General features: G+C 42.5%; 1 protein-coding gene across 4 annotated transcripts; it reads left to right on the top strand.

Moving 5' to 3' along the window:
* Positions 1 to 5: 5 nt before the first annotated feature.
* LOC139607447 (protein NLRC3-like) lies at positions 6 to 20,904 on the top strand. Of its 4 annotated transcripts, none has more exons than XM_071460302.1 (9): positions 6 to 121; positions 1,528 to 1,671; positions 9,557 to 9,783; positions 10,008 to 11,760; positions 15,409 to 15,585; positions 17,077 to 17,250; positions 18,895 to 19,068; positions 19,649 to 19,822; positions 20,211 to 20,259. In XM_071460302.1, the coding sequence occupies exons 2-9, from the start codon at positions 1,547 to 1,549 to the stop codon at positions 20,221 to 20,223; spliced, it is 2,817 nt and encodes a 938-aa protein (XP_071316403.1). In that variant the 5' UTR covers positions 6 to 121; positions 1,528 to 1,546; the 3' UTR covers positions 20,224 to 20,259. The 4 variants fall into 4 exon arrangements, with proteins under 4 accessions (XP_071316403.1, XP_071316404.1, XP_071316402.1 ...); XM_071460303.1 differs by lacking the exon at positions 20,211 to 20,259 and adding an exon at positions 20,287 to 20,904 and having other exon boundaries at positions 7 to 121; positions 10,011 to 11,760; XM_071460301.1 differs by lacking the exon at positions 20,211 to 20,259 and adding an exon at positions 20,287 to 20,904 and having other exon boundaries at positions 7 to 121.
* Positions 20,905 to 25,991: the final 5,087 nt, after the last annotated feature.

Raw genomic sequence — 25,991 nt, 5'->3', positions numbered from 1 at the left:
GGGGGGGGGGGGTCATGTGGTTTCTTGTAAGGAAGCTGAGGAGAAACCGAAAGTGTTCAGTGAGCTCGGACTCCATTTTAACTCGATGTGGCCGAGGGAGAGGAGCTGATGGCTGAGGCAGGTGAGTGTCAAGGCAACATTGTTCTTATTTTACTGTCGCAGACCCCGTTCAGACCCGGTATTAGCATCTGTAAGTACAGGCGTGAACCTGCCCAGGGCGCATTCAGGACGCCTTTCAGATCCGATCTCCAGTCTCTCAGACCAGGTGGTCTGGGTCCATGGATGTATTATCAGAATATGTAGAAAGATTATTATTTGACTGTGTGCACAGCTGGAGGTGTCTTGTTAAACGTGTTCAAACCATGCATGTGTCATCAGACCTGGACGCCGCTCAGCCTCGCAGCCATTGTTTCCAGTGGCCACTCGTGGTATTGCAGCGAAAAATCCCCTGTGGCCCAAAAAGCATTTTTCCCATAGAGCGCAATAGTAAAAGAGAGGCCTGTAAAACTTCCAACAGGACACCTCCAGCTGTGCACACAGCCAAATATCAATCTTTCTGTTCTACATTTTTAAGCCATGGGGTTTTAATCTTTGTAAAAGTTTTTGGCTGCAAGGCTGAGCGGCGTCCAGGTCTGATAATACACTGAACAAAAATATAAATGCAACACTTTTGTTTTTGCTCCCATTTTTCATGAGATGAAGACTCGGGCTGGTGTGGTTACACGTGGTCTGCGGTTGTGAGGCCGGTTGGATGTACTGCCAAATTCTCTGAAACGCCTTTGGAGACGGCTTATGGTAGAGAAATGAACATTCAATTCACGGGCAACAGCTCTGGTGGACATTCCTGCTGTCAGCATGCCAAGTGCACGCTCCCTCAAAACTTGTGACATCTGTGGCATTGTGCTGTGTGATAAAACTGCACGTTTCAGAGTGGCCTTTTATTGTGGCCAGCCTAAGGCACACCTGTGCAGTAATCATGCTGTCTACTCAGCATCTGGATGTGCCACACCTGTGAGGTGGGATGGCTCATCTCTGCAAAGGAGAAGTGCTCACTATCACAGATTTAGACAGATTTGTGAACAATATTTGAGAGAAATGGTTATTTTGTGTATATAGAAAACGTTTTAGATCTTTGAGTTCATCTCATGAAAAATGGGAGCAAAAACAAAAGTGTTGCATTTATATTTTTGTTCAGTGTAAAAAGGTCTGAACAGGGCCACAGAGTCATGTGACAAGGAAGCCGAAGGATTAGGCAGGTGAGTACCACAACGTTATTTTTTTGCTGCCAAAGTCTCCGAGTCAGTTTGTCCCTGTGGACTGTAGAGGAAGAGTCTCAGTGAACTTCTGTCCACACAGAAGAGGAGGGAACAACATAAGTTGTGGTACTTCCTGTCTCTCTGTCACAATCAACCGTTTGACTCCACTACTTTATTTTCCTGTACACTTGGTGGTGTCTCTTGAACAGCTTGTTTGTCCTGACTCTTGTTAGTGTGAGCTCACGGTCAGTGTTACTGGTTTCCCTCTCAGACTGACTGAAGTCCTGAAGATGAGTGATCGTGTGGAGGAAGAGGACAGAGCAGAGTCTCCAGGACGCAGCTGTCCCAGCTGCAGGAGTGACTCGTCCAAAGGAAGACTGATAGACTTCAGTAACCCCGGACCATCAGACTCACAGTAAGAGACCTGCTACATACCTGTGAACCTCCAAACTATCTCAGTAACAGTGTTTAGTATGTTGAACTCCTGCAGTGATGTCACTTCCTGTAACAGCTGCTGTAGTGTTGCAGAAAATATCTTCTCTGGTTCTTCTGATTTATCAGTGTATTAATACTGACTGCTGAGGTGGTTTGTTTCTTGTAAAATGATCCCAACATTTAGACTTGTGCATATTTCTGCTGCAGCTGATGAACATGACAGAGATTTAAAGATGTCAGAATTTAAAGGGCTGTGGTGGAGCAGAGGAGCAGCCACAGAAGAAGAGAGCAGTGTGTTGGTGAACCTGGATGAGCTGGGATCTAAGTTTACAACGCTTTGCAAGATCATTTTAAAGCCTGAATGATGAGCTTCACATGTCAGAACTTCACTCTACTCTTCACTCTATTAGTTTGATCAAAATACAGTCAGCAGCTGTTTGAGGAAATTACGGAGCCTTTTAAAAATCAAACTAGATATTTGTTTAGAAAGATTTCAGGCTCTATGTAATAGAGGCACCAATTGTAAAGTGGCTCATACTGAAATTAACATTTGACCACAATTGGTGAACCTTTTTTAAAAATAAAAATAATATGATGTTAATGTTCATTCTAAACCTAAACATCTAAATATTAAATGTAAACATTGCTGAAACTTAATATTTGGCTAATATGCAAATTCACACTGGTGGTTAGAAGAAGTACAGAAATAAAAGCTCAATCCAATGTAATCCGCAGTCAATCTAGGCTCAAAGCTCTTACAATTTTGATCCTAGGACTGTTTTCATATCAATTTACTAAGTTTTCATATTTTTCAGGTGAGAACATAACTGTTTAGGTTTATAATATGTGGTCAGTTTATCCAAATGATACCTTTTTGAATATTTACTCCAACGTTTTCGATGTGAGGACCCACTGGACCGGTGGAGCCGGCTCATCCGTTCAGCTTGTACCTGGTACCTCTGCTGACCGGCAGGTTTGCTGATTAGTTGAATATTTAGTTTCACCAATATTTAGATTTAACATTTAATATTTAGATTCAACATTAAAAGCACAGTATGTAATTTCTGCCTCTTAGGGTCTCTCAATTAAAACAATGGTGACGTCATGATGTAGCATGGGATCATGGGAGTTGTTGCCGTCAGCTTCTCCTGGTTTGGATTCTGTCAAGGTTAGGAAGAAAGCAGGACCCAGATGCAGACAAAAAGACGGGATAAGTGGAAAAGATGTATTTAATGACAGAAAAAAATGTACACAACCCAGGCCAGAAAAAAAAACAACCAGTGAATCAAAAAAAAGTTTTCTCCACAGAGGTCTCCTCCTCGCCACAACAAACAGACCAGCTGATTAGAGGCAGTAAAAACACTGAACAGTTTCACATTTAAAGTCAGTGATTCACCGACGCTGTACGGCAGACACAGGACATCAGGGAAGGGTTGTGAGCTAAGACTGCTAATCTAATTAACTAACTGCTAACTAATGAACCAGGCATTCAGGAGGTTTTTACCAGCAGCTGATCAGCAGAGGCGCCTCCTTTCCATGACAAACAGACCAAGGGATTAAAAGAAACGACGAATGAAGCAGTTTCACTTCAGAAATCAGTGATTCGCTGACGCTCTTTTGTGGGCACTGGACATCTCAGAGTTGATGCATGGACATCCATGAGGGAATGGGACCTGAGCTGCCGTTTGCCTGCTTATTTCTCTGATAACTTAAATCCAGATGTCTGATGACTAAAATCTTCACCTTTTTGAAATATATAGTTAAAAATGACCAAGGTGTAAAAAGTCTTAAAATGTGGCTTAAAACAGGATAAACTGGAAAAACATTCAGGGGAACCACAACACTGACACTTGCCCATAGGGGATATGATGTCATCGACAGGCGACCAATGAAATGGAGCGTTACCACAATTATAATCACAGATTTCTGTTTGAGAATTGAAGGAAACATTTGTGATGGTGTAAGAACACAACTCAACAACATATAGAACAGAGGTCCAGGTGTTTTTAGATATTTTATTGTGGAAGTTACAGATTATAACTTTAATATTTTATACTGGTGTTGATGTTGTGTGTGTTGCTGCTGTCTCAATTGAGCTGTCTTGGCTGTTTGTTTTTTTGTTCAGTACAGCTGCTGATTATCTGCTGTACACTACAACGTGCACTAGTTCTGCTCGATCACTCTCAGCTCCCTCCTTTTTGTAGCGACTTATTCGTTAAACCACAGCTGTTAACACGCTATTCAGATCTGTTAGCTACTTTAGCTTAGCAGTTAGCAATGGCTTCTCTCTCTCCCTCTCCTTCTCCTGTTCTCTCTTGCTCGGTGTGCTTCATGTTTAATTACCCCTCTGCCTCCTTTAGTGGTAATGGTACGTGTAATAAATGTAGTTGTAGTTGTGTTCGCAGTTATGGAGGCAAGGCTCAGTGAATTGGAATCCCGGCTCCGCACTGTGGAAACCACATTGTTAGCTGCTCTAGTTAGCCAGCCCCCAGTAGCTGGTGTGGACCGAACCAGTGTAGCTCCTTCTGTAGCTCCTACTCTCCCCTCAGCAGTTCCTGAGCAGCCGGGAGGCCAGGGCGGCTGGGTGACTGTTCGTAACAAGAAGATGCTTAGTCCTAAGCAAAAGCCCGCGGTTCACCACCAACCTGTTCACGTTTCTAATAGGTTCTCCCCCCTCAGCGACACACCCGCTGGGAAACAAACTCTGCTTATTGGCAGCTCTGTTCTGAAAAACGTGAAGTCAGAGACACCATGGTCAAATGCAGTCTTGGGGTCAGAGCGGGCGACATTGAGTCAACTTTAAAACTGCTTGCTAAGGATAAGTGTAAATATAGTATGACTGACTGCAGTAATGACACCTGATTATGCTAATCAGAGGTCAATAAGATTAATGTGGAGTCGGTGTGTACTTACGCAAAAACAATATCGGGCTCCATAGTGTTCTCTCTAGTGTTCTAAATCAAAAATAAACTAAAGAGGAGTTATACATGAAAACCTAATAAAAATTAACACAACTATTAACACTACTATAACAGAACCAAATAACAGGATAATTAAATGGATTATTAAATATCAGATCACTCTCATCTAAATCCCTATTAGTCAGTGATCTGATAATTGATCATTATGTCGATCTAATCTGTCTGACTGAAACCTGGCTGCAGCAGGAATAATATGTTAGTCTGAATGAATCAGCATCCCCCTCTCATTAATTTTCACATTCTGACGCACAGGCCAAGGAGGCGGGGGGGCAGCCATTTTTCTCTCCAGTTTATTAATTAAACCTAAACTTAATCATAACTCATTTGAAACCCTCATTCTTAGTCTTGCACACTCAAGCTGGGAAACAGCTCTCAGGCATTTTATCTGAGTTAGTTCTCAGCACAGATAAAGTCATTATAGTGGGTGATTTTAACATTCATGTAAATGTTGAAAATGACAGCCTCAGTCATGCATTTAACTCACTATAAGACTCAATTGGCTTTTTTCAACATGTAAATAAACCCACTCACTGCTTTAACCATACCCTCAACACCCTAACCATATCTCCCCAAAACTCTCTTTTATCTGACCATTTTCTTTTAACATTTGAATTCTTAGTTATGGATTATACAGCATTTGGGAAAAAATCCATTGTAGCAGGTGACAATACTGTTAGCAAATTTAAAGAAAGAATCCCATTGGTGTTTAGTCCAGTGCCATGTGTCAATACAGTAAAGGACAGCTAACTTCGAATCCACACAAGTTGATGACCTTGATGAACACTAGATACTGTGGCCACTCTGAGAAAGAAGGTAGTGAGTCAGAGGAGGCTAGCTCCGTGATACAACTCAGAAACACGTGCTCTAAAGCAAAGTTCAAGAAAGCTAGAAAAAAAGTTGCGTTCTACTAATCTGGAAGAATTTCAAAAGGCTTGGACATATTAAAAAAAAGCCTCCATAAAGCCAGAACCTATTATTCATTATTAATAGATGAAAACAAGAACAATCCCAGGTTTCTGTTCAGCACTGTAGCCAGGCTGACAGACAGTCATAGCTCTATTGAGCCATCTATTCCTTTAGCCCTCAGTTGTAATGAGTTTATGGCTTCTTCACAAATAAAATTGCATCTATCTATATATCTATCTAAAAAAATCACCATCTCCTCCCCAACAGCTGACTCAGATGTACTGTCCAGAATTGTCCAGAAATACATGATCTGATAATATACTTACTCTAAATGGCATTACCTTGGCCTCCAGTGCCACAGTCAGAAACCTTGGGGTCTCTCGACAGGACTACTGTAATTCTTAATTAGCAGGATGTCCCAGTAACTCAGTGAAAAGCCTCCAGCTGATCCAAAATGCTGCAGCACGAGTACTGATAGGAACTAGGAAACAAGATCACATCTCTCTTGTGTTAGCCTCTCTGCATTGGCTCCCTGTAAAATCCAGAATAGAATTCAAAGTCCTCCTCCTCACCTACAAAGCCATTAATGGTCACATGTCATCGTATCTTAGAGATACAGTGTTGCTCTCTAAACAGGGTCTACTTGTGGTTCCTAGAGCTTCTAAGAGCAGAATGGGGGGCAAAGTCTTCAGCTGTCAGACTCCTCTCCTGTGGAACCAGCTCCCACTGTGGGTTCGGGAGGCAGACACCCTCTCTAGCTTTAAGATCAGGCTAAAAACTGTCCTCTTTGATAAAGCTTATAGTGAGGGCTGGCTCGGGTATGTCCTGAACCCTTAGTTATGCTGCTATAGAGCTAGACTGCTGGGGGATTCCCATGATGCACTGCATTTTTTCTCTCCCGTAGTTTGTGCTTCTCCTCTCTGTCCCTCTTTGTCCTCATTCTGCAGGTATCTGTTTCTGGTGCAGCAGGATCCAGATCTACCACTACAACAGTTAGCAATGGCTTCTCTCTCTCAACTACCACTGTTGTTGTTGTTGTTGTTGTTGTTGTTGTTGTTATTATTATTATTGATAACACACTTACCTATAGTATATACAGTTGCTCCTGGTCTCTCTATGGCAGTGATCATCAACTGATGGGCCGAATCCGGTATCTTTTTAAAAAACAAAAAATCCCACTATCAAAGAAAAATCCAAAAAACAATTGAGATGGAAATAACTTTAGCTGAAATGATTTACCGTTTGATCTGTTCTAGAATCAATATGTCTGCGCTTATTAGCAAATATTCAAACAGGAGTAGGCTAAGCGCTACAGGTGGGCCTACCTCCCTCATGTGCTACCCGCAGCTTGCTTCTGGTTGTGCGCTGAATAGTAGTAATAATATCTGACACGCCAGATTGTTTTGATAATTTGATAGTCTGATTTTTTTTTTTTTTCTTTTTATAATATTGAACTGACAGTCTCCCATTAAGATGTAGCTAATGAAGATGCTTATTATACTTTTATCCACCTTGAGAGTGAATGATAGACACAACCGTGTCACATCAGGCGCAGCGCGCATCGCCTGGTTCTACAATAGATCTCCATCATAGTGATAACAGTTACCCACAGAATCACTTCCTCTTGAGCAATTTTTTCCACAAAATAAAAGCACAAGAATATTAATTTTTTTTCTGAAATTCTATAGTTAAAACAAGCTTTTAGCTTTTATTATGAAAAAATCTGACAATAAGTTCCAAAGGTTCTGTCGCTTGCTTGATAGACCTCTGAAATAGCGGACATATAATGTGATATGAAAAAAAATATCACCAGTTCAATGAATCAGTCAAATGTATGTAGCCTATGTGACTGTGGCCACACAATAAAGTAAATTTAAGTTTTAAAATTAGCCTTTGATTATGTTCTGGCTGCCATGTAATGGGTTAGGAATAAAACGGCCTGAGGCCAGACTTACTTGTCGACCCCTGCTCTATCGCTTTCATTTCCCTCTCTCCTCCCCCCCACCCCCTCTTTCTCCTCTTAAACCCAACCTTTCAAGGCAGACAGCCGCCCACCCTGAGCCTGGTTCTGTTGGAGGTTTCTTTCTGTTAAAGGGAGTTTTTCTTCCCCCCTGTCACCAAGTTCTTGCTCTTTGTGGGAACTGTTGGGGTTATCTCTATAATAAAGTGAGGTCTCTACCTTACCCTGTAAAGTGCCTTGAGATAATGTATATGATGATTTGGTGCTATACAAATAAAATTGAATTGAATTGAAATTGCCCACGTTGATATCCACACAGTCTGTGTACCTACCACCTTGTGCCTAACATTTATTATTCATTTTCAGCTGAGGCTGTAAAATATTAAACTGAGGGAACAAAAACTTTGGTCTGGGGGAACCGTGTTACTGCGGCCCCCACATCACCTACCCACCACATCCAATGACAAATCGGTACACATAAACACACACACACACACACACACACACACACACACACACACACACACACACACACACACACCTACCCCTCCCCTCATACATACATACACATACAGAGTTCGTCCTCATGATTAATGATTATAGAGCAACTATAAATGTGGATATGGTTAGTTATTGTTAATGTTACTGTGGTTGTTTTGCTGTTATTGTTGTTGTAGTTGTTGTTTTTTTTTGTGTGTGTGTCTCTCCACCCCCTTTTTCTTTTTCCTCATATTCTCTCTGTTTTACTCTTCCTGTCCACTCTCATTCCTGATGCGGTCCGGTTGTCTTAATAAAGTTAAAATATGCCACAGTATCCCATCCTCCTCCTTCGCAGAGTTAATCTGCCCCAACAACACAAGGCATCCAGACAGCTCATACTGCTTGCCTATGGTACAGGACACACACACACACACACACACACACAAAAAGGAGGTAGCAGAGAGTTCTCTGATTGGTTTACTGCATGTAAACCATATGATTGATTACAGCCTTTTTGAACCTTGGGCTTAGTGCTGCAACTGTTTTTCCCACTGTTAAACTAACAAAAGTGGTCTTGCTGGTTAAGATATGCCCTAAGTCTTCAGAAGGAACCAATGAGCTCAGAGGTGAGAGCCAAAGACAGAAGAGGGAATTCACAAAGTGTTGAGAGACAAGCCGACACACTGTTGTTTTCATGGGGTTTGTTGTCAAGAACAAAAATGTAGAATAACACCAGAATGATCCTTTAATTACACACAAGACTGTCTTTACCATCACTGATATGTGTGCAGATGTAACTCTGACAAACTGTGTGTTTGTCCACTGTGTCTGTCAGATAAGTTGTGTCATGGTCAGATGAAGCCTGCAGCAGCATGTGGTGTTTGCTGTTGTCACAATAAAACACAGTCCTGAACCTCAATGAAACTAAACTCAAGAGAAAGAATACATATGGAGAAGAAGAGCAGACACATTCAAGTCTTACAAACTGGATTAAACCTGTGGATTATAGCTTTGTCATCATTTGTAGTCACGATTTAATATGACCCCACTGTTGTGAAGCAGGAAATGCAGCTTTATGTAAGGACTACAGAGCCTGAACATCATCCCACATGTGAGGAATCTAATAAATAAGTCGACTAAATAACTCAATGAAAGTCAGTCTGAGAGTCTGGGAGAACGGCTCTCAGGAGGAGACCTTTACAAGAACCCATCGCTGAGAGCAATCAGGAAATAAATCCAGTGTCTTCACATGGGAGGAGCAGTTCTTCATGTGTCACCAGTCAAGACCTGAGCTTAGCGTTTGCTTTAGTTCATGTAGGTTAACAAATAAACACAGACAGAAACCAGACCTCTTCAGGACCAGGTTTTCATTCAGCTCACTACTCTCCACTCATCCTCCACTACTTTCTCTCTCTCTCTGGTGTCTGCCCTCAGGCCGGCTCCTGTTACAGAAGGCCCACTCTCTTGAGGCAGCCAATCAGAACAGAGATGTGGACCTGTGACTGTGACATGTTAGTGATAAAGAAATGTCTTCACAGAGAGAGGAAGAGGAGTGGTGTCTCTGTGGAGGAGCAGCTGTCCTGCTGTGCTACGTGTCAGGACGTCCTGAAGGATCCAGTCTCTACCAGCTGTGGACACCGGTTCTGCAGACAGTGCTTCTGCGACCAGTCTGGCTCTTCAGGAGACCCCGCCTGTCCCCAGTGTGGAAAAAGACTCAGAACAAGCCCTCGACTGCAGACATCCAGTCAGACCAGCACTGTACAAAGTGAGACTGAACATCTGTCTGCTGATGTCGTCATTTCTGAAACCAAGACCTATTCTTTTCTGTGTCAATTGTTATGTCACACAGCATTGACATTTAAGAGGATTATAAATACCACAACATTAAAAAGTTTTCTTTACTTGTCTTAAAAATAAAATAATAATAATAATAATCAGCAGATTCTTAGATTCTCGTTCTTCAGTCTGATATTGTCTCTTCTCTTTCAGCAGATAGTGGTCTGCAGGAGGTTTTAGATCAACATAAGATCAGCCTGAGGAGCAGATGTGAACGTGTGACTGAAGGAACTGATGGAACAGGAAGTGGGACCCTCTTCAACAGGATCTACACTGAGCTGTACATCACAGAGGGACAGAGTGAAGACGTTAATACCCAACATGAGGTGAGGCAGCTGGAGACAGCTTCCAAGATGAAGACCCTCCATGACGCTCCAATCAAGTGCCACGACATCTTTAAAGCCTTACCAGACCAACAGAGACCCATCAGAGTTGTTCTGACCAATGGTGTTGCTGGCATTGGAAAAACCTTCTCAGTGCAGAAGTTCACTCTGGACTGGGCAGAGGGCTTGGAGAACCAAGATGTCAGTCTGCTGGTTCTGCTTTCGTTCAGGGAGCTGAACCTGATCAGAGAGGAGCAGTACAGTCTTCTCAGGCTGCTCCATGTTTTCCATCCAACATTACAGAAGGTCACAGCAGAGCAGCTGGCTGTCTGTAAAGTTCTGTTCATCTTGGACGGCCTGGATGAAAGCAGACTTTCACTGGATTTCACCAACAGGGAGGTTGTGTCTGATGTCACTAAGACATCATCAGTCAACCTGTTGCTGACAAACCTCATCCAGGGGAATCTGCTTCCCTTGGCTCTCATCTGGATAACCTCCAGACCTGCAGCAGCCAATCAGATCCCTCCTACATGTGTTGACAGGGTAACAGAAGTACGAGGCTTTACTGATGCCCAGAAGGACGAGTACTTCAGGAGGAGATCCAGTGATGAAGACCTGTCCAGCAGAATCATCTCACACATCAAGAAGTCCAGGAGCCTCAACATCATGTGTCAAGTCCCAGTCTTCTGCTGGGTCACTGCTACAGTTCTGGAGCACATGTTGACTACAGAGCAGAGAGGAGAGCTACCCCAGACCCTGACTGACCTGTTCTCACACTTCCTGCTGGTTCAGACAAAGAGGAGGAAGCTCAAGTATGATGAGGGACATGAGACGAGTCCACAGGAGCTGATGGAGGCTGACAGGGAAGTTCTTTTGAAGCTGGGGAGGCTGGCGTTTGAACATCTGGAGAAAGGAAACACCATGTTCTACCAAGGAGACCTGAAGCAGTGTGGTCTTGATGTCACAGAGGCCTCTGTGTACTCAGGGCTCTGTACTGAAATCTTCAAAAGAGAGAGCGTGATCCTCCAGAAAACAGTCTACTGCTTTGTTCACCTGAGCATTCAAGAATTTCTGGCTGCAGTCTACATGTTCCACTGTTACACCAACAGGAAGACAAGGGTCCTGGAGGACTTCCTGAGGGCAGCCATGGAGAAATCCCTTGACAGTAAAAATGGTCACCTGGACCTGTTTGTTCGCTTCCTTCATGGCCTCTCTCTTCAGTCCAACCAGAGACTCTTAGGAGGTCTGCTGGGTCAGACAGAGAACAGTCCGGAAACCATCCAGAGAGCCATCAACAACCTGAAAAAGATGAACAGTGATTATCTCTCTCCTGACAGAAGCATCAACATCTTTCACTGTCTGATGGAGATGAATGACCACTCAATTCATCAGGAGATCCAAGAGTGCCTGAGGTCAGAGACCAGATCAGTGAAGAAACTCTCTGTGATCCACTGCTCAGCTCTGGCCTACATGCTGCAGATGTCAGAGGAGGTTCTGGATGAGTTGGACCTGAACAAGTACATGACATCAGAGGAAGGACGAAGGAGACTGATCCCAGCTGTGAGAAACTGCAGAAGGGCTCGGTGAGTCAACCAGTTAATCAATCAGTAGATTAAGAATGAGAATAAATGAATGTTTATCTGAATCTGACTCAACTGCTAATCTAGTTTTACATTGAAAAAAATCAAAGGTTAGTTGTGGGTTTTTTTTGTTGTAAATGCTGTGAGCATCAAAATGTGTCACATGAAGGATTTTAAGAACCCAAAATGCAGAAAAAGAAAAGGAGTTAGATGGGGAAAAATTCTGGTTTTAATAACAGTGGGTTGAGTGAACGCTGGCACCGTCTGGTCAATTAGTTTCTCTACTGTTCTTTTAGTCAAATGGATAGTAGTTTACTTTGTCTACACTTGCCAGAGATTGTTTGTTTGATTTTAATCTAACTAATGATCTGTTGGTTTTGTGGACTGTAAAACTCCTTTTGTCATATCTGGCTGCTAGCTTCCTTGCCTCCATCATCTCATTGTTTCCACCTCTTCACTACTGGTAACGACGCAGATTAACATGCTGCTTCTGTTGATTACGTTACCTTGGAGTACCCTGCTTCTCATATTCCATCCAGTGGCATTGATACTCTAATACGCATCGATTCCACCCCTCCGAACCACCATCAGGACTGTACTCTCACCTGGATATTCTTTGTCATCCTCATCGAAAATATATCCACTGTAGGTCCTGTCCAAACAACTTTGATGACACCAAGTCAATACGATCCTTTTAGTCCTCTGGTTCCTGACTCTCAAGGAAACCTGGACGGAATGTTGTTCACAGGGTGCTAGATAGCCTAGCCAGGTCGGCTAGTGCCGGCAAAAATACTCTTGCCTTTGGACTATTCTACATCCACTCACTTACCAACAAAGGTCCTCCACTGTACGACCTACTATGGGATCATAAGTTTGACTTTCTGTGTTTGACAGAGACCTGGCAACAACTGAACAATTTTTCACAGCTCAAACTATTCCTCCTGGGTTTGTTTACATCTGTCAACCCCGTGCCACTTGTAGGGGCAGTGTTCTTGTGATACTGCACAACGAGAAGTGGAAAGTATATCCTATATCTGTGATGTTGTCAGTTGCATTTGAGTTGCTGGTCATACAAATTAATGGTCCTACTTCCGCTATACCTGTAACTGTTTACTGACTGCCTAAGCCTTCTGTCTTTGCTGCTTCTCTGTGTTCCATGTCTTCTAATATTGTCCTGCTGGGTGATTTTAATATACACATGACAATGTAATAGCTCCCTCACAAGGGATTTTATTTAATTTCATTCGTTTACAGCAATTTACAGATTTTCTTAATCACTCCAAATGTAATATTCTTGATCTTATCTGTTGCTGTCCAAACCCACCACGTACAATCTCTTTTCGTAACATTAAGAATATCAATTTATGTGCTTTCTCTGCTGGAATTGACGTTCTCCTTAAAAAAGGCAACTTATCTACCCCAGGTGCACTGGTCTTCCACTACAATGATTGACTATAGGCTTCCTAGATGCCGTTGCTCCCTTAAGAACCCAGACTGTTTTCTTTACCTACTCTGCTCCCTGGTATACCCCTGAATTACGCCAACCTAAGAGCAAAGGCCGCTGCCTGGAATGCCTCCATGCAAAAACTGGTTTTGTTGTTCATAAGAGCATGTATGATGATCACATACATCTCTATAAAGACGCTCCCTCCACTGCAAAAGTGAACAATTATTCTCCACAGTAAATAATATCCTTCGGCCACCTGATACTCTTCCACCTGACATGTACTGCACTGCTCAATGTAACACTTTCATGAACTTCTTTAATGCCAAAATTGAAACCATCCACCAGCAACTGACTTCTTCTGGAAGTATGTTATGAAGTTCACTTTACCCAGTTTCGTGCAACTTCTCCTTTTGCTAGCTTCAAATTTCCAACTGTCACTGAAATCTCTGGTTTTATTCAAAAATCTAAACCCTCTACCTGCCAGTCAGATCCCCTTCCTACTCACCTGGTGAAAACCTGTCTAACCTCCCTCTCCTCTGTAATAACTGATGTTGTACACTCCACTCTCCCCACTGGTCTTGTACCATCATCTCTCAAAACAGCTGCAATAACTCTATTCTGAAAAAGCCTGGTGCAGACCCCATCAATCTGAATAACTATCCTCCCATCTCAAATCTGCCTTTCCTTTCTAAAATACTTGAAAAAATGGTCATTGTTCAGGTTAACTCGCACCTTACAGATAGCTATCATTTCGAAGAATTTCAGTCTTGATTCCACCCATTTCATAGCACAGAAACAACCATGGTCAAATTCACCAATGACCTGCTGATGGCAGCTGATTCCAGGCTGTTAACCATCCTTGTATTACTTGACTTAAGCTTGGACTTCGACACAATTTCTCATAACATTCTCCTAGAGAGGTTATCATCTGTTGACAATACTGGTACTCCTCTTAATTGATTTAAATCCTATCTATTTGGTCACACTCACTTTGTTCAGTTAAAGAATTTCAGATCGCATTCCTCCCCATTCTTAGTCCCCCTTCTATTTCTCATCTACCTTCTCCACCTTGGACAGATTTTTAGGAAATATGGTATACAGTTCCACTGTTTTGCTGATGACATCCAGCTCTGCTTGACCGCGAAGCCTAATTCTACCCTTCCAGCCCCTTCCCCGTCGAAATGCCTGTTGGAAATTAAATCCTGGTTGTCCTATAACTTTCTCAAACTCAACAGCAATAAAACTGAGGTTCTCCTTGTTGGTGCCAAATCCACTCTAACCAAACTTGACAGTTTCTCCTTACTCATCGACAATGTCACATTTCCTCCTTCACCCCAGGTTAAGAGTCTGGGTGTCATTCTTGACAGCACCTTGCACTTCGAAGCACACGACAATAACATCACCTGGGCTGCATTTTTCCATCTACACATTATCAATCATTTAAAACCCACAGCAGTGCTATTCTGGTACATTCCTTTGTCATATCCCTTATCGATTACTGTAACTCTATCCTCTCTGGTCTAACTGGTTCACAATGCAACAGCCCGAAGCGTTTCCAGAACCCCTTCCATTGAGCACATCATTCCTGTCCTCCAGCATCTGCACTGGCATGAAAACTACCTCAACATTTTCAACCAACAGGATCCCACATCCACTCCTGGTCTCTCCCACGGCAGTGCCCAAGTGTTCCTCGAAGAATGAAATCTTCTCGCGACATTTTTAAAAATTCCCTGGTCTTTTGGCTCCACTCATGGTGTCTATCAGGGAAATAATAGAATATATTGGTTCAAATGACACTGCCTGTCCCCAGTCTGATTTGGAACAGCTGATGTGTCAGCCAGGGCATTCAACTCACGAGCAGACGAGACCTCGACCAGGACCCCCAATGCTGGAGTAGGCAATGTGTCAGCCAGGGCGGTCGACGCAGAAACAGATGTAATGTCGAGTGGGACCCCCATTGCTGGAACAGGCATTGTGTCAGCAAGGGAGATCAACTCAGGAACAGGTGAGGGGTGGTTGGCTCTGGAGCAGAGGAGGCTTCGACCAAGATGCCCAATATGAAATACCAACCAGGACCCCTGAAGAAGGAACAGATGAACCAGCAGATGTTCATCACATCACCTTTTCTCATCACATGCAGTCAGTGTATTTTCTTACAAATTGTCTGATTTTATTCTAACACATTTTATTTTCTCTCATCACAGACTTGTTAATTGTGAACTCTCAGAGACTCACTATGAAGTTGTGGCCTCAGCTCTGAAGTCCAACCCCTCCCATCTGAGAGACTTGGACCTGAGTGAAAACTGGGACGTGAAGGATTCGGGAGTGAAACTGCTGTCTGCTGGACTGGAGTGTCCAAACTGTAGACTGGAGACTCTGCGGTCAGTTCATTGACTGGAGCTGTTGTAGTTTTATATTAAGTTCAAACCTTTGAAGTTCCAGTTTTTCATTGGTTGGTACATTTTCAGGCTTTCTGTGTGAGGAAAAAACATCAGTCAGTGAAGAGAAAGAAGGAAGATGAGACCAGTAGCAAAGTGGTAATGGGAAGGGTCGGGAGAATCCCCAGGGGGTCGTTGTCGGGCTAGTGTCGAACTGATTATTGTGTAGAATAACAATACTGCATTTTATACAAGTTGTCTACCTTGCTCTGCACCATCTGGCAGCCTGATCTGTACCCCGCAGCCTCTTGTCTTTCCCAGACACTACCAAGTCTATATTTGCAGTAGGGGTTAAAATGAGCAGCCCCTTCCCAGGTGGTACAACCCTGATGTGCCTTGAACTGTAATTGGTCAGTTAATGGTCAATAACTGCTACGAAGTAGGGCGGGTACAGAGTTATCAGAGAAGTGTTGGTGTTTTCCATGGAACATATGTGTTCACTGTTCACATTGGTTTAAAGCAGCAGCAGCAGAGAAAGGTGGAGCAGAGAAGGCTGGAATTAAAAAGAACAAATACAGGAGGAGGAAGCAGAGAAATGTTCCGCAATAACAGATATTTTCAACATCCAGTAAAGACCGGCAGCTGCAATGCTAAGCAGGGGTGCTAGTTTTTGGACAGCCCTATGCTTGTATTAGCTGCTGCATCTCTTTTTGTGTTATTAACAGCTGGGACTCTTAATCTTCCAGTAAAATTAAGAGTCCCACTCCGCAGTCACAGTGTTTGTGATTCAGAGCAGAAGAGAATTTGCAGAGTTTGATCTTAAAATCAGAAATTTGATGAGAATTGAACTGCAACGATCTCACAGATCTTGTGCTGCTGCTGCTGCTGATTTGAATATGGTCAAAGCTGCAGCTCTCTTTAACCAACACTGCAATATTGCAGCTGTTGTTCTGTGTTCATGTCAGCACTGCAGAATCAAATGAAGCCACAGACCTTCAGACTGCAACACAAACCAGAACAAAGCAGGGCCAGTGGCTGAGGCGGGAACACAAGTTCTTATTTAAAGATGTGGACAGAGATAAATATTTTCCCTCCTCTTGTAAATGTGACATTGTGCAGTTGTTTGGTTGACTTTGGAACACTAGAGCTGCTCCACCATGTTTGTCATTAACAGTGTGACTGAGTTCTCACTGTTTGTTCACGTCATCAGTCTTTTTTTTCTGTGCTGATGTCTGTAGTGTCAGAGAGGGAACAGACTAAACAGACATTAATCCTCTAACTCTCCTCTGATTACAGACTGAACTGAGGTCAGCAGCAGCTGATCAACCTGTGTTCACATCAACAGCTGTATGAATGTTGTACTGACATTTGGATGATGTGTGTAGAATAAAATAAGGACAAAGCCACTCTACTCATTTTAGACAAAGATAATTGATTATGACATATCTGATTGATTATCAATCATTTTATCTACATCATTTATTCTTTATTCAGATTGGGGAGTTGTTGGATGTCAGAGGTGAGCTGTGCTTCTGTGGTCTCAGCACTGAAGTCCAACCCCTCCCATCTGAGACACCTGGACCTGAATGAAAACAACCTGCAGGATTCAGGAGTCAAGAATCTGTGTGGTTTTCTGGAGAGTCCAGACTGTAGACTGGAGACTCTGAGGTCAGACTTCATGCTTTATTTCTGTGCTGAGATGAATGTGATGTGAAAGTTATAAGTCTGCTTTCTTCATCTCTGGTTTTAGTCCAGTGACTGTTCCTCTTCAAGTTTCACCTCATGACTTTTTAAATAACAGTAACACATTTGATCTGTCAGACAATAACATAATAATTATATAATCAATAGTGGATGGTCCCAACACTTGTATAAGGCTGTTTGATGCTTGTACTGACTCAAATATGCAAACTCAAGTTGTCATAGCAACAGGTTCTTTCAACTCTTTAAATACTGTGTTAAATACAATGGCATGCAGTGACTTTTACAGACAGAACTTGTCTCATGATTTTGTGCTGCCAGTCTTTCCTGTGCTGAAAGTCTCTCTCTGCCAACTTGCTGCTCTCTGTCTGGACATCTTCATCTTTCTCCTTCCTGTCTGAACAAGTTTAAGGATTACTCTTCTGAATTGACACTAAACATATCAAATGTGCAGTACTGAGGAAAAATGTCTAAAAATCTCACCTATGGTAATCAACATATTTATCATGAACTGACAATGACACAGTGATAATGTAGAATCCTGTATTTTACAGCCTCAGTGTTGTGTAGTGTAATTTTCCTGGCTCATCGTCTGGACTGTAGTTGAAGCTCAGAGATACAGGAATTTCATTCTTGAGGAGTCGTAGCTTTTATTTACTGACAAACAGCCTAAATCTCTCTCTCTCTCTCTCTCTCTCTCTAACAATATTCTTTCTCAAACTTCTCAAATTTACTGCAGATCTTGCTCAGAGATGATATCAGTGTAATTTGCTCTTTTCATGCTACTGCTGCTTCTTAACGCTTAATTCACAGGTTCAGTTTCCACACAAGTCTGCATGATATGCACATGTTTATGCAATATCACAACTGATCACAGCACACTATAAGCTGAGCCAAAGACAGCTTGCCTATCACACTTTGGCTAATCATCAGTCAAAGAAACCAGAATTATGCATTCACAATCCTCCAAATTAAGCTGCCGCTCTCCGCTCACCAAGCTCCAGCCTTTGTGAACAGGACACGGTCACACCCATGAAAATAGCAGAAAATATAGCTGCAACAGCTGGAAGTCAAACGAGCTGCAGAGACAATACCCTGCTGCCACCACAAGGGGACAGTAAATTACATGATGAATGCAAACATGCATCAGACCCTTTATGGGACAGAAAGCTGTCCTAAGATCTAATGTAAGGAGAGGTGACCCTTCAACTTCAGTGTTGTTCTCATTGATGTCTATTTTTAGTTTTAATTGGGCAAGCACTGCTTGCCTTGCTTTCCCTGGCAGCATGCCACTGGTTAAATATTTGATCTCAGTCACCAGGTGTCTGTGTCTCTGCCATTCCAGAAACTAGTGAATTTAATATATATTTATATACATTTTTCTGATGTCTCCAAACTTGAGCCTGACATGTTTGTTGTCTAGTGGAATCTGCACAACATGAGTTTGTATAGATGGAGCCACAGGTGGAGCTGGCAGAGTTAAAGGAGTGGAGTCACTACGTTTTTATTGAAGCAGCAGCATGTTGTCATTAATATTAATGAGAGATGTTTTTACTTTGTGGTTTCAAGAAGGAACTTTGTCCCCTAAAATCAAATCATTTATTTTTTCAGACTGAGTTGGTGCAGTTTGTCAGAGATCAGCTGTGCTTCTCTGGTCTCAGCTCTGAAGTCCAACCCCTCCCATCTGAGAGAACTGGACCTGAGTGGAAACGACCTGCAGGATTCAGGAGTCAAGAATCTGTGTGGTTTTCTGGAGAGTCCAGACTGTAGACTGGAGACTCTGAGGTCAGTTCACTGTTTTAGATCTCCTGCGACTGTATATGACTGTGAATGAATGAATGACATTGTAAATAGTTGTCTCATGTTTCCAGTTGTTCTTCTCTCAGACTGAGAATGATTCTTCAGTTTCAGCTTGTTTCAGTCACTTGTCATGAATAATGTCTGTTCACTTCAGTTCAACCTTCACAGCTCACACACTCGTATTTCCCTCAGTCAGAGGACTCATGTTTTCTAAATCCACTGGAGAAAATGTCCAGTGTTGGTTGTTAAAGTTGATTCATTTTTATCACAACAACATACAGAAGATCCTCACAACTAATATTTGTACAAAGAAACTGAGGAAACAATCTTCTTTTTTCAGTAGATGTCAGTGAATTGTCAGGACTGAAGTCTGTTTGATAAAATTGTGTGTGTTTTCATATTTAACACAACAGACAAAACTGTTGTGTTGACAGTGTTGTACTGACACTGATGATGATCCACAATAAGAGAAGGACAAAGTCACTCTACTCATTTTAGACAAATATCACTGATCAGGACACATCAGTGTCAACCATTTTGTCTAAATCATTTATTCTTTATTCAGATTGAGTGGGTGCAGTTTGTCAGAGATCAGCTGTGCTTCTCTGATCTCAGCTGTGAAGTCCAACCCCTCCCATCTGAGACACCTGGACCTGAGTGAAAACAACCTGCAGGATTCAGACCTGAAGGATCTCCGTGGTCTCGTGGAGAGTCCAGACTGTAGACTGGAGACTCTGAGGTCAGTAGAGGGCTGGGGTCAGTCCATGCTGCTCTCAGCAGCATTGTACTAAACACATTTAGTATTAGAGCAAAGATCCAGTGTTTCCTGTAAACCTCCAACCTCTTCAGTGAAGCTGTGAGAGGAGAACGGGGACAGGCTTCAGGATTGGACAGACAGAGAGAGAGAGAGACAACAGTCAGCCAATCAGAGCAGCCAGAAGCTTGTTGTGATCACGTGTCTGAGTTGTTGTGAAGACGACTGTTATTGCTGTGTTCATGTGTACAGGAAATAAAGCCCATTACAGCTGACAGCCTCACGGTTGGACAGAGACAGTGTCCTCATTCATCAAACTGTCCAACCATCAGATCTGATCTGAACTTGTCAATCTGTCATTTGTTTCATGCAGAGAGACTCAGTGACAGCCTCCATCTGTGTGTGTGTGTGTGTGTGTGTGTGTGTGTGTGTGTGTGTGTCCTGATGAGCCACAGTCCATGAAGCAGCAGGGAGGTGCTGGGAGGTGGAACAGAGAGGAGAGCTTCATCCAGCAGTGACTGACAGAGGAATCAGAAGAAGTGGAGATGACTCTCAGTGCTGCAGTCTGAACTGATCTGAGAACAGCCCCACTGTCACACACAGAGTCCAGTCCACCATCATCCCTCAGAAATATAGGCGTCAGAAGGCAGGGAAAGGTTGGAAAGCAGCAGTGACTGTATGATATTGAATATAACATAATATAAAATAATTAAAAAATTAAACAATTAAAAATATATAATATATTGTAAATATATATTGTAATATATAAATCAAATTGTATCCAAGGATCATCTGTATAGCTTTGTCTATTTTTCTCCAGTAATTCTTTTTGTTTTGACATTTCCAAAAAACATGGTTTGCAGTTTGGAAACCACATTTCACTTCATACAGGGAGAGATAAAAAAAAAATTTTCCAGCAGAATTCTTTCCATGTATGGGATTTTATGCATTTCTGTAGAGATTCACAAATGTATTGCCATTCTTTGTCATGTGTCTTAAAACATTTCTTTTATTATTCGTAATAACATGTATTCAACATGTAATCTATTATTTTCATGTCAATTGTGTTGTGTATGCATCAAATCACTCATTGGCCTTTGTGCCCTGACATGTGGCCTTTGTGCCCTATACATTTTTATGACACTGAAGGCCAAATGGCCTTGCCCCTAAAATGACGAAATTCCTGGCTTGCTCACCCCTCTGGAAATGACACACTGCTACACCATGAAACGTCTAGAGTGACGAAATAAAGTTTCCTGGTTGTCACTGACGTCACAATATGTACTGTATGTGTAATCTCATCACACCAAAAAGCTGGCAGCTGAAGATTTAAAAAAAAAAAAAAAAAAAAAAAAAAGATTACTGGGACATTTTCACAGTCAATTCCTGTTCCACAATATTAGCCACAGTCGACAACTTCACTTACAATCAAGACATGGATGTGGACTGTGGTCCCCCATCCCAGATGGCCCAGTATTGTTTTTGTTGTCAATTTTATTTAAGGGGATTGTTTAAACTTTATGTCAGCTAATACATCACACACAGTGTAATTCAGTGCAGATTTACAGTTGGTGAGAGGGCGTAGCTTCTCCTCAGTCCAAAGCCAAAATGACCTGGTTTCAGTTTTTAAGCTGTCTGTGATGCTGAACGTGCACATAACCCATAAGGAGAGAGGGAGCCGGTGACTGACACACACACACACACACACACACACACACACACACACACACAGAAAGGGGAGAACAGGAGACCATAAGCAACACAAATAAACTGGACCTTGTTTACTGAGACCCGGTTGGAGGAAGCCCAGGAAAGAAAGCCAACTAAGTATGTTGACCTGGAAGCTGAGAGCCGTGTCCAGGTCGCACCTTGAGGTGTATCATAGAACTGCCTCTTTAACATATTATTGTTGTAATTTATCATATTCTTTTGTCAAATACCTACTGTGTATTTGGAGAGTGTTCAGTGGCTGGGAGCAAAGTCAGAGGAGCATTAACATGCATCAGTTTGATTTAAGGACATTGAGATTCAGCCATTTTGTACTGACTAAATGTCTCCTTTTATAATTATGACCTTATGGATTAGTAGCAAATGTTTCATGGTGTCACATAGATGTACAGCTCTTGTCATACAGGAAAAGTCAATAATCCATAAATGAAAAAACACATTAGAAATCTGCATTTAGCCTTTGTCCCACAGCTGCAGTATCAGTGAGCAGTGATGTTCCCAGGTGTGTGGTTCTGGTCTCCGTTGGTGCTGAAGATCTTAAGATCTCAGTTAAGACTGTGAGGGCTCATTGGGACACAACTGGGAGAAGGACATCTTGTCAAATACTGAACATGAGCAAGTTCAGCTGAGAGGAAGAAATAAACAGGACCACAGTTTCACAGTTTCACATTTACAATGTGACAACAGTAAAAAAAAAACAGTGACTCCTCCAACCTGGACAACAGCAACCCTCTGATACAACCCATAACAGTGTCTCCTGAAATAGAGGCCCCTACGGCAACAGGTGTACCTGACCTTGTCATGGTTACAATACATTAACATTTACATTTACTCTGGCAGACGTTTTTATCCGAAGCAACTTACAAGTGAAGGACATCACTAAAGCTTCAGTGCAGTAGGAGACCTTGTTGTGAGTATTAAGTACTACATCTATTTAATAAGTGCAAGGAGATCATATAGAGAAGTGCATCAAAAGTGCATAGTAAGGGCTAGTTCAACATGTTAGGGAGTGCTCTCTGAAGAGATGAGTCTTCAAGAGATTCTTGAAGATAGAGTGGGACACTCCTGCTCTGATAGACTTCAGGAGCTGGTTCCACCATCAGGGAACCGCAAACCAGAATAGTCTGGACTGAGATTGTCTTGTTTGTGGGGCTTGCAATGCCAGACAACAGTCCATGGAGGAATGCAGTGGTTGAGAAGGAGCGTAAGGCCAAAATGATTGAGTTCCGACCCAGAAGTCACTCTGAAGGCAGCATTAGAGACTGACTCAGATTCAGGGGCCATGGGTAGCCAGTGTAGGTCAATGAACAGTGGAGTGACGTGACCTTTTCAAAGACCAGAGGTCAGAGATGACCATGGCCTGGATCAAGAGCTGGGTGGCATGCTGAGTCAAGTAAGACCTGATTTTTCTGACATATAGATCAAAGCTGCATGACCAAGAGATGGATGCAACATGGTCAGTGAAGGATAATTGGTCATTGAACATGACACCCACTTTTCTTGTGACTTTGGTCGGGGTAAAAGATGAAGACATGATTTTGATATTGATATCAATTCAATTCAATTCAATTCAATTCAATTCTGTAACAAAGTAAGGTCAAGACCTTACTTTGTTACAGAAAAAAACCCAACAGTTCCCACAACGAGCAAGCGCTTGGCAACAGGGGGGAGGAAAAACTCCCTTTTAACAGGAAGAAACCTCCAACAGAACCGGGCTCAGGGTGGGGGGCCGTCTGCCTCGACCGGTTGGGTATATCGTGATGAATAAACTGATTGGCTGGGATGACTAGGAGTTTAGTCTCAGAGAGGTTTAGTGGAAGGTGGCATTCCTTCATCCATGCAGATATGTCGGCTAAGATCCACATAGAAAGTGGGGTCATCAGGTGGGACAGGTATAGCTGGGTTCAGACCAGTAGGCCTGTGAAGCTCCAGTGTGTTGGTGTAGATGCCCCTCTAAGAAAGGGAAGTGGTCAGCACTCAAACATCCTGAGGGTTCAGCCCATCAGCAGCTGGTAGGGCCTCTGTGAGGAGCTGTTGATCACTCCAGGTTAACGTCTTCTGACCAGCTGTGTGTGTTGGTTTCAGGTGAGCAGTATGGAGAAGAGATTGGGAAGATCAGCTTGATAAGAAAAGTGCCTGTTCTGCGAGATGGAGACTTCTGCCTGGCTGAAAGGTGCTCACTGCTCGTCAGTCAGGTGTCCTGTGTAAAGCCGTGTGTCCTGTGTAGTACTCATCAGTTGCCTCTGCAGTGTTGCCATCCTGCTCCATCTGGCAGAGAAGTTCCAGACGCCAGACTTACCCAGCCGACCTCTAGCAGTGCATTCGCGTCAGTGAGTACCTGTTGTGGCAGCGCACGGCCATCCATTTCCATGGATCCAGGATATTCTGGCTCCGAGCATGGTCCCTTCCATTTGTCATGGTCTCCTGCCAGTGTTTCACACATCGTATTTCACTGTCTCACCTGGAGGTAAAGTTCCTGAGATTACAATATGGTGGTTATGTGCAAATACAGAAACAGTGTAAACCTCAAAACAGCATCACAACTGGGACACTAGCGCACAAAGACACACACTCTTTGTTGTCTGTATATTGTTGTAGGACAGTAGATAGTTAGAATGGACTCATTTAACAGTGCACTAAGTCGGAGGTTTCACAAGACAAGAAATGCATTAGGGTGCTGTGATGATAAGGTGCACATACCATATCACCCCCCACCTCCACCTTTCTTGTTGCTCTCTGCGCTGACTGACTGAGCAAAGGTTCAGTGCCAAAAAATAATGTGAACAGAATCAGAATCAGACATATGGTGCTAAGTATGAGTCAGTCTGCAGGAATACTGGAGCCTACATTTCACATGATGCAACTCAGTAGCAGCTCTTATTAGACCCTCCTTGCTTACATGTTTCAAACCTTCACAGCTAACTAACTGTCCATTTAAAATGTGTCATCTTCGGGCTACGCTGAGGTATCACTGTGGCATAATCAGATGACACAGCAGAGCGCAGTCTTGTCTGTTGTGTTATGAAGGTCTCTGAACGCTGTCAGGTCTCCTGAACAAGCTCACTGACAGAGCTGTGTGGTGTGATTTCATCTGCACTTCCTGGAGATTGTGTTTGTGCTGCAGCTTCTGATTCCCACAGTTGTCCCGCAGGACAAGCTGGACACCGCCTCGGAGGACCTGAACGCCTCGCTGAAACACATGGAGGAAATGTTCATCTAGGACCAGCCCTTCATCGCAGGAGAATGCATTTCATTGGCCAACGTGATGCCACCGTGGAGGTCATGCAGGTGTGTTTATGTCACTGCTCCTCAGAGAGGTAGTCCTTTGTTTCTCAGTAGAAATGTCTCTGCTGGTCACGGGATGATTCATAGTAACAATCCTTTTCCAATATCTTCTGTTGAGAAATTTCAACATGTTTTGTTTTCATTGAACAATTTATGTTTTTTATCATAGGTAAAATATTCTGTTAACACAAGCAGCCACTGAAGAGTTTGTCTGAATGAAACAGTTTGGTTTTAAATATGGGTCGACCGATATGGTTATTTTCAGGGCCGATACCAATTATCAGTGATCAAGTAGACCAATAACTGATATTTGGAACGAGAAAACAAAAAGTGCAGGGAGTTTTCAGCAGCATTTCTCCTCAATACTTGATATTATCAGTTGTATGTAGAGGCTGCAAAGTGCCTGACTGTAATTGTTTTATTTTCCTGCTGGTTCTTCTGGTTCTTTTCAGCATTACTAGCACTTTACCACTTGCCCTTCACTTTTCTAACAACTTAATCAACTCAAAATTTCAGTTCATAAAACACTTTGGGTTTTGACCAAATACCTGCAAACCAATGAACAGACCCATCAACCTCAGCTGCATTTTGTGTTTAGTCCTAATTAACATGCTAACATTGGTTTTAAGATAAGATGGTTTAGTTTTGATGAGTGTTAAACTATGAATGTTTTCTCTCTCTCTCTTTTCAGTACTTTGTTTAGTTATAATTGTTAAAGTACTTAAAGGAACCCTGTGGAACTGTTTACGTTACTTGTGGTGGTATGGAGCAACATTTTTATAATTGGGCCTTGTTTTGCATGAAAACCACACATGGACACATGAAGGAGCTCATTCACAATGACAATGCAAGAGACGCTCTTCCTGATTCTTTCACAACATCCTGCTGACTGACACTTACAACAATGCAGGATTTCACATTTTTTTAAAAGTTGGCTTTACTCTTTTTTTTTAAATGAGGAACTACATTCAACATATTTGTTAGATCTAGTGCATACACACGTATTTTGGTAAGAAACACTGAATGTAAACATGACAAACATGTTTGTTCACAAGAAAACTCAACAAGAGCTCCTACAACAACTAAATACAACTGATCTGCTGCTCAGATATTAATGCAACAATGATGATTAATAAAATAA

The sequence above is a fragment of the Trachinotus anak genome, unplaced genomic scaffold, assembly GCF_046630095.1.
Source record: "Trachinotus anak isolate AG129_WGS33_773 ecotype Australia unplaced genomic scaffold, CSIRO_AGI_Tana_v1 ptg000024l, whole genome shotgun sequence".
Classification (NCBI taxonomy): Eukaryota; Metazoa; Chordata; class Actinopteri; order Carangiformes; family Carangidae; genus Trachinotus; species Trachinotus anak.
The sequence above is the reverse complement of the archived record's forward strand: the minus strand, read 5'-3'. Positions and strand labels throughout refer to the sequence as shown.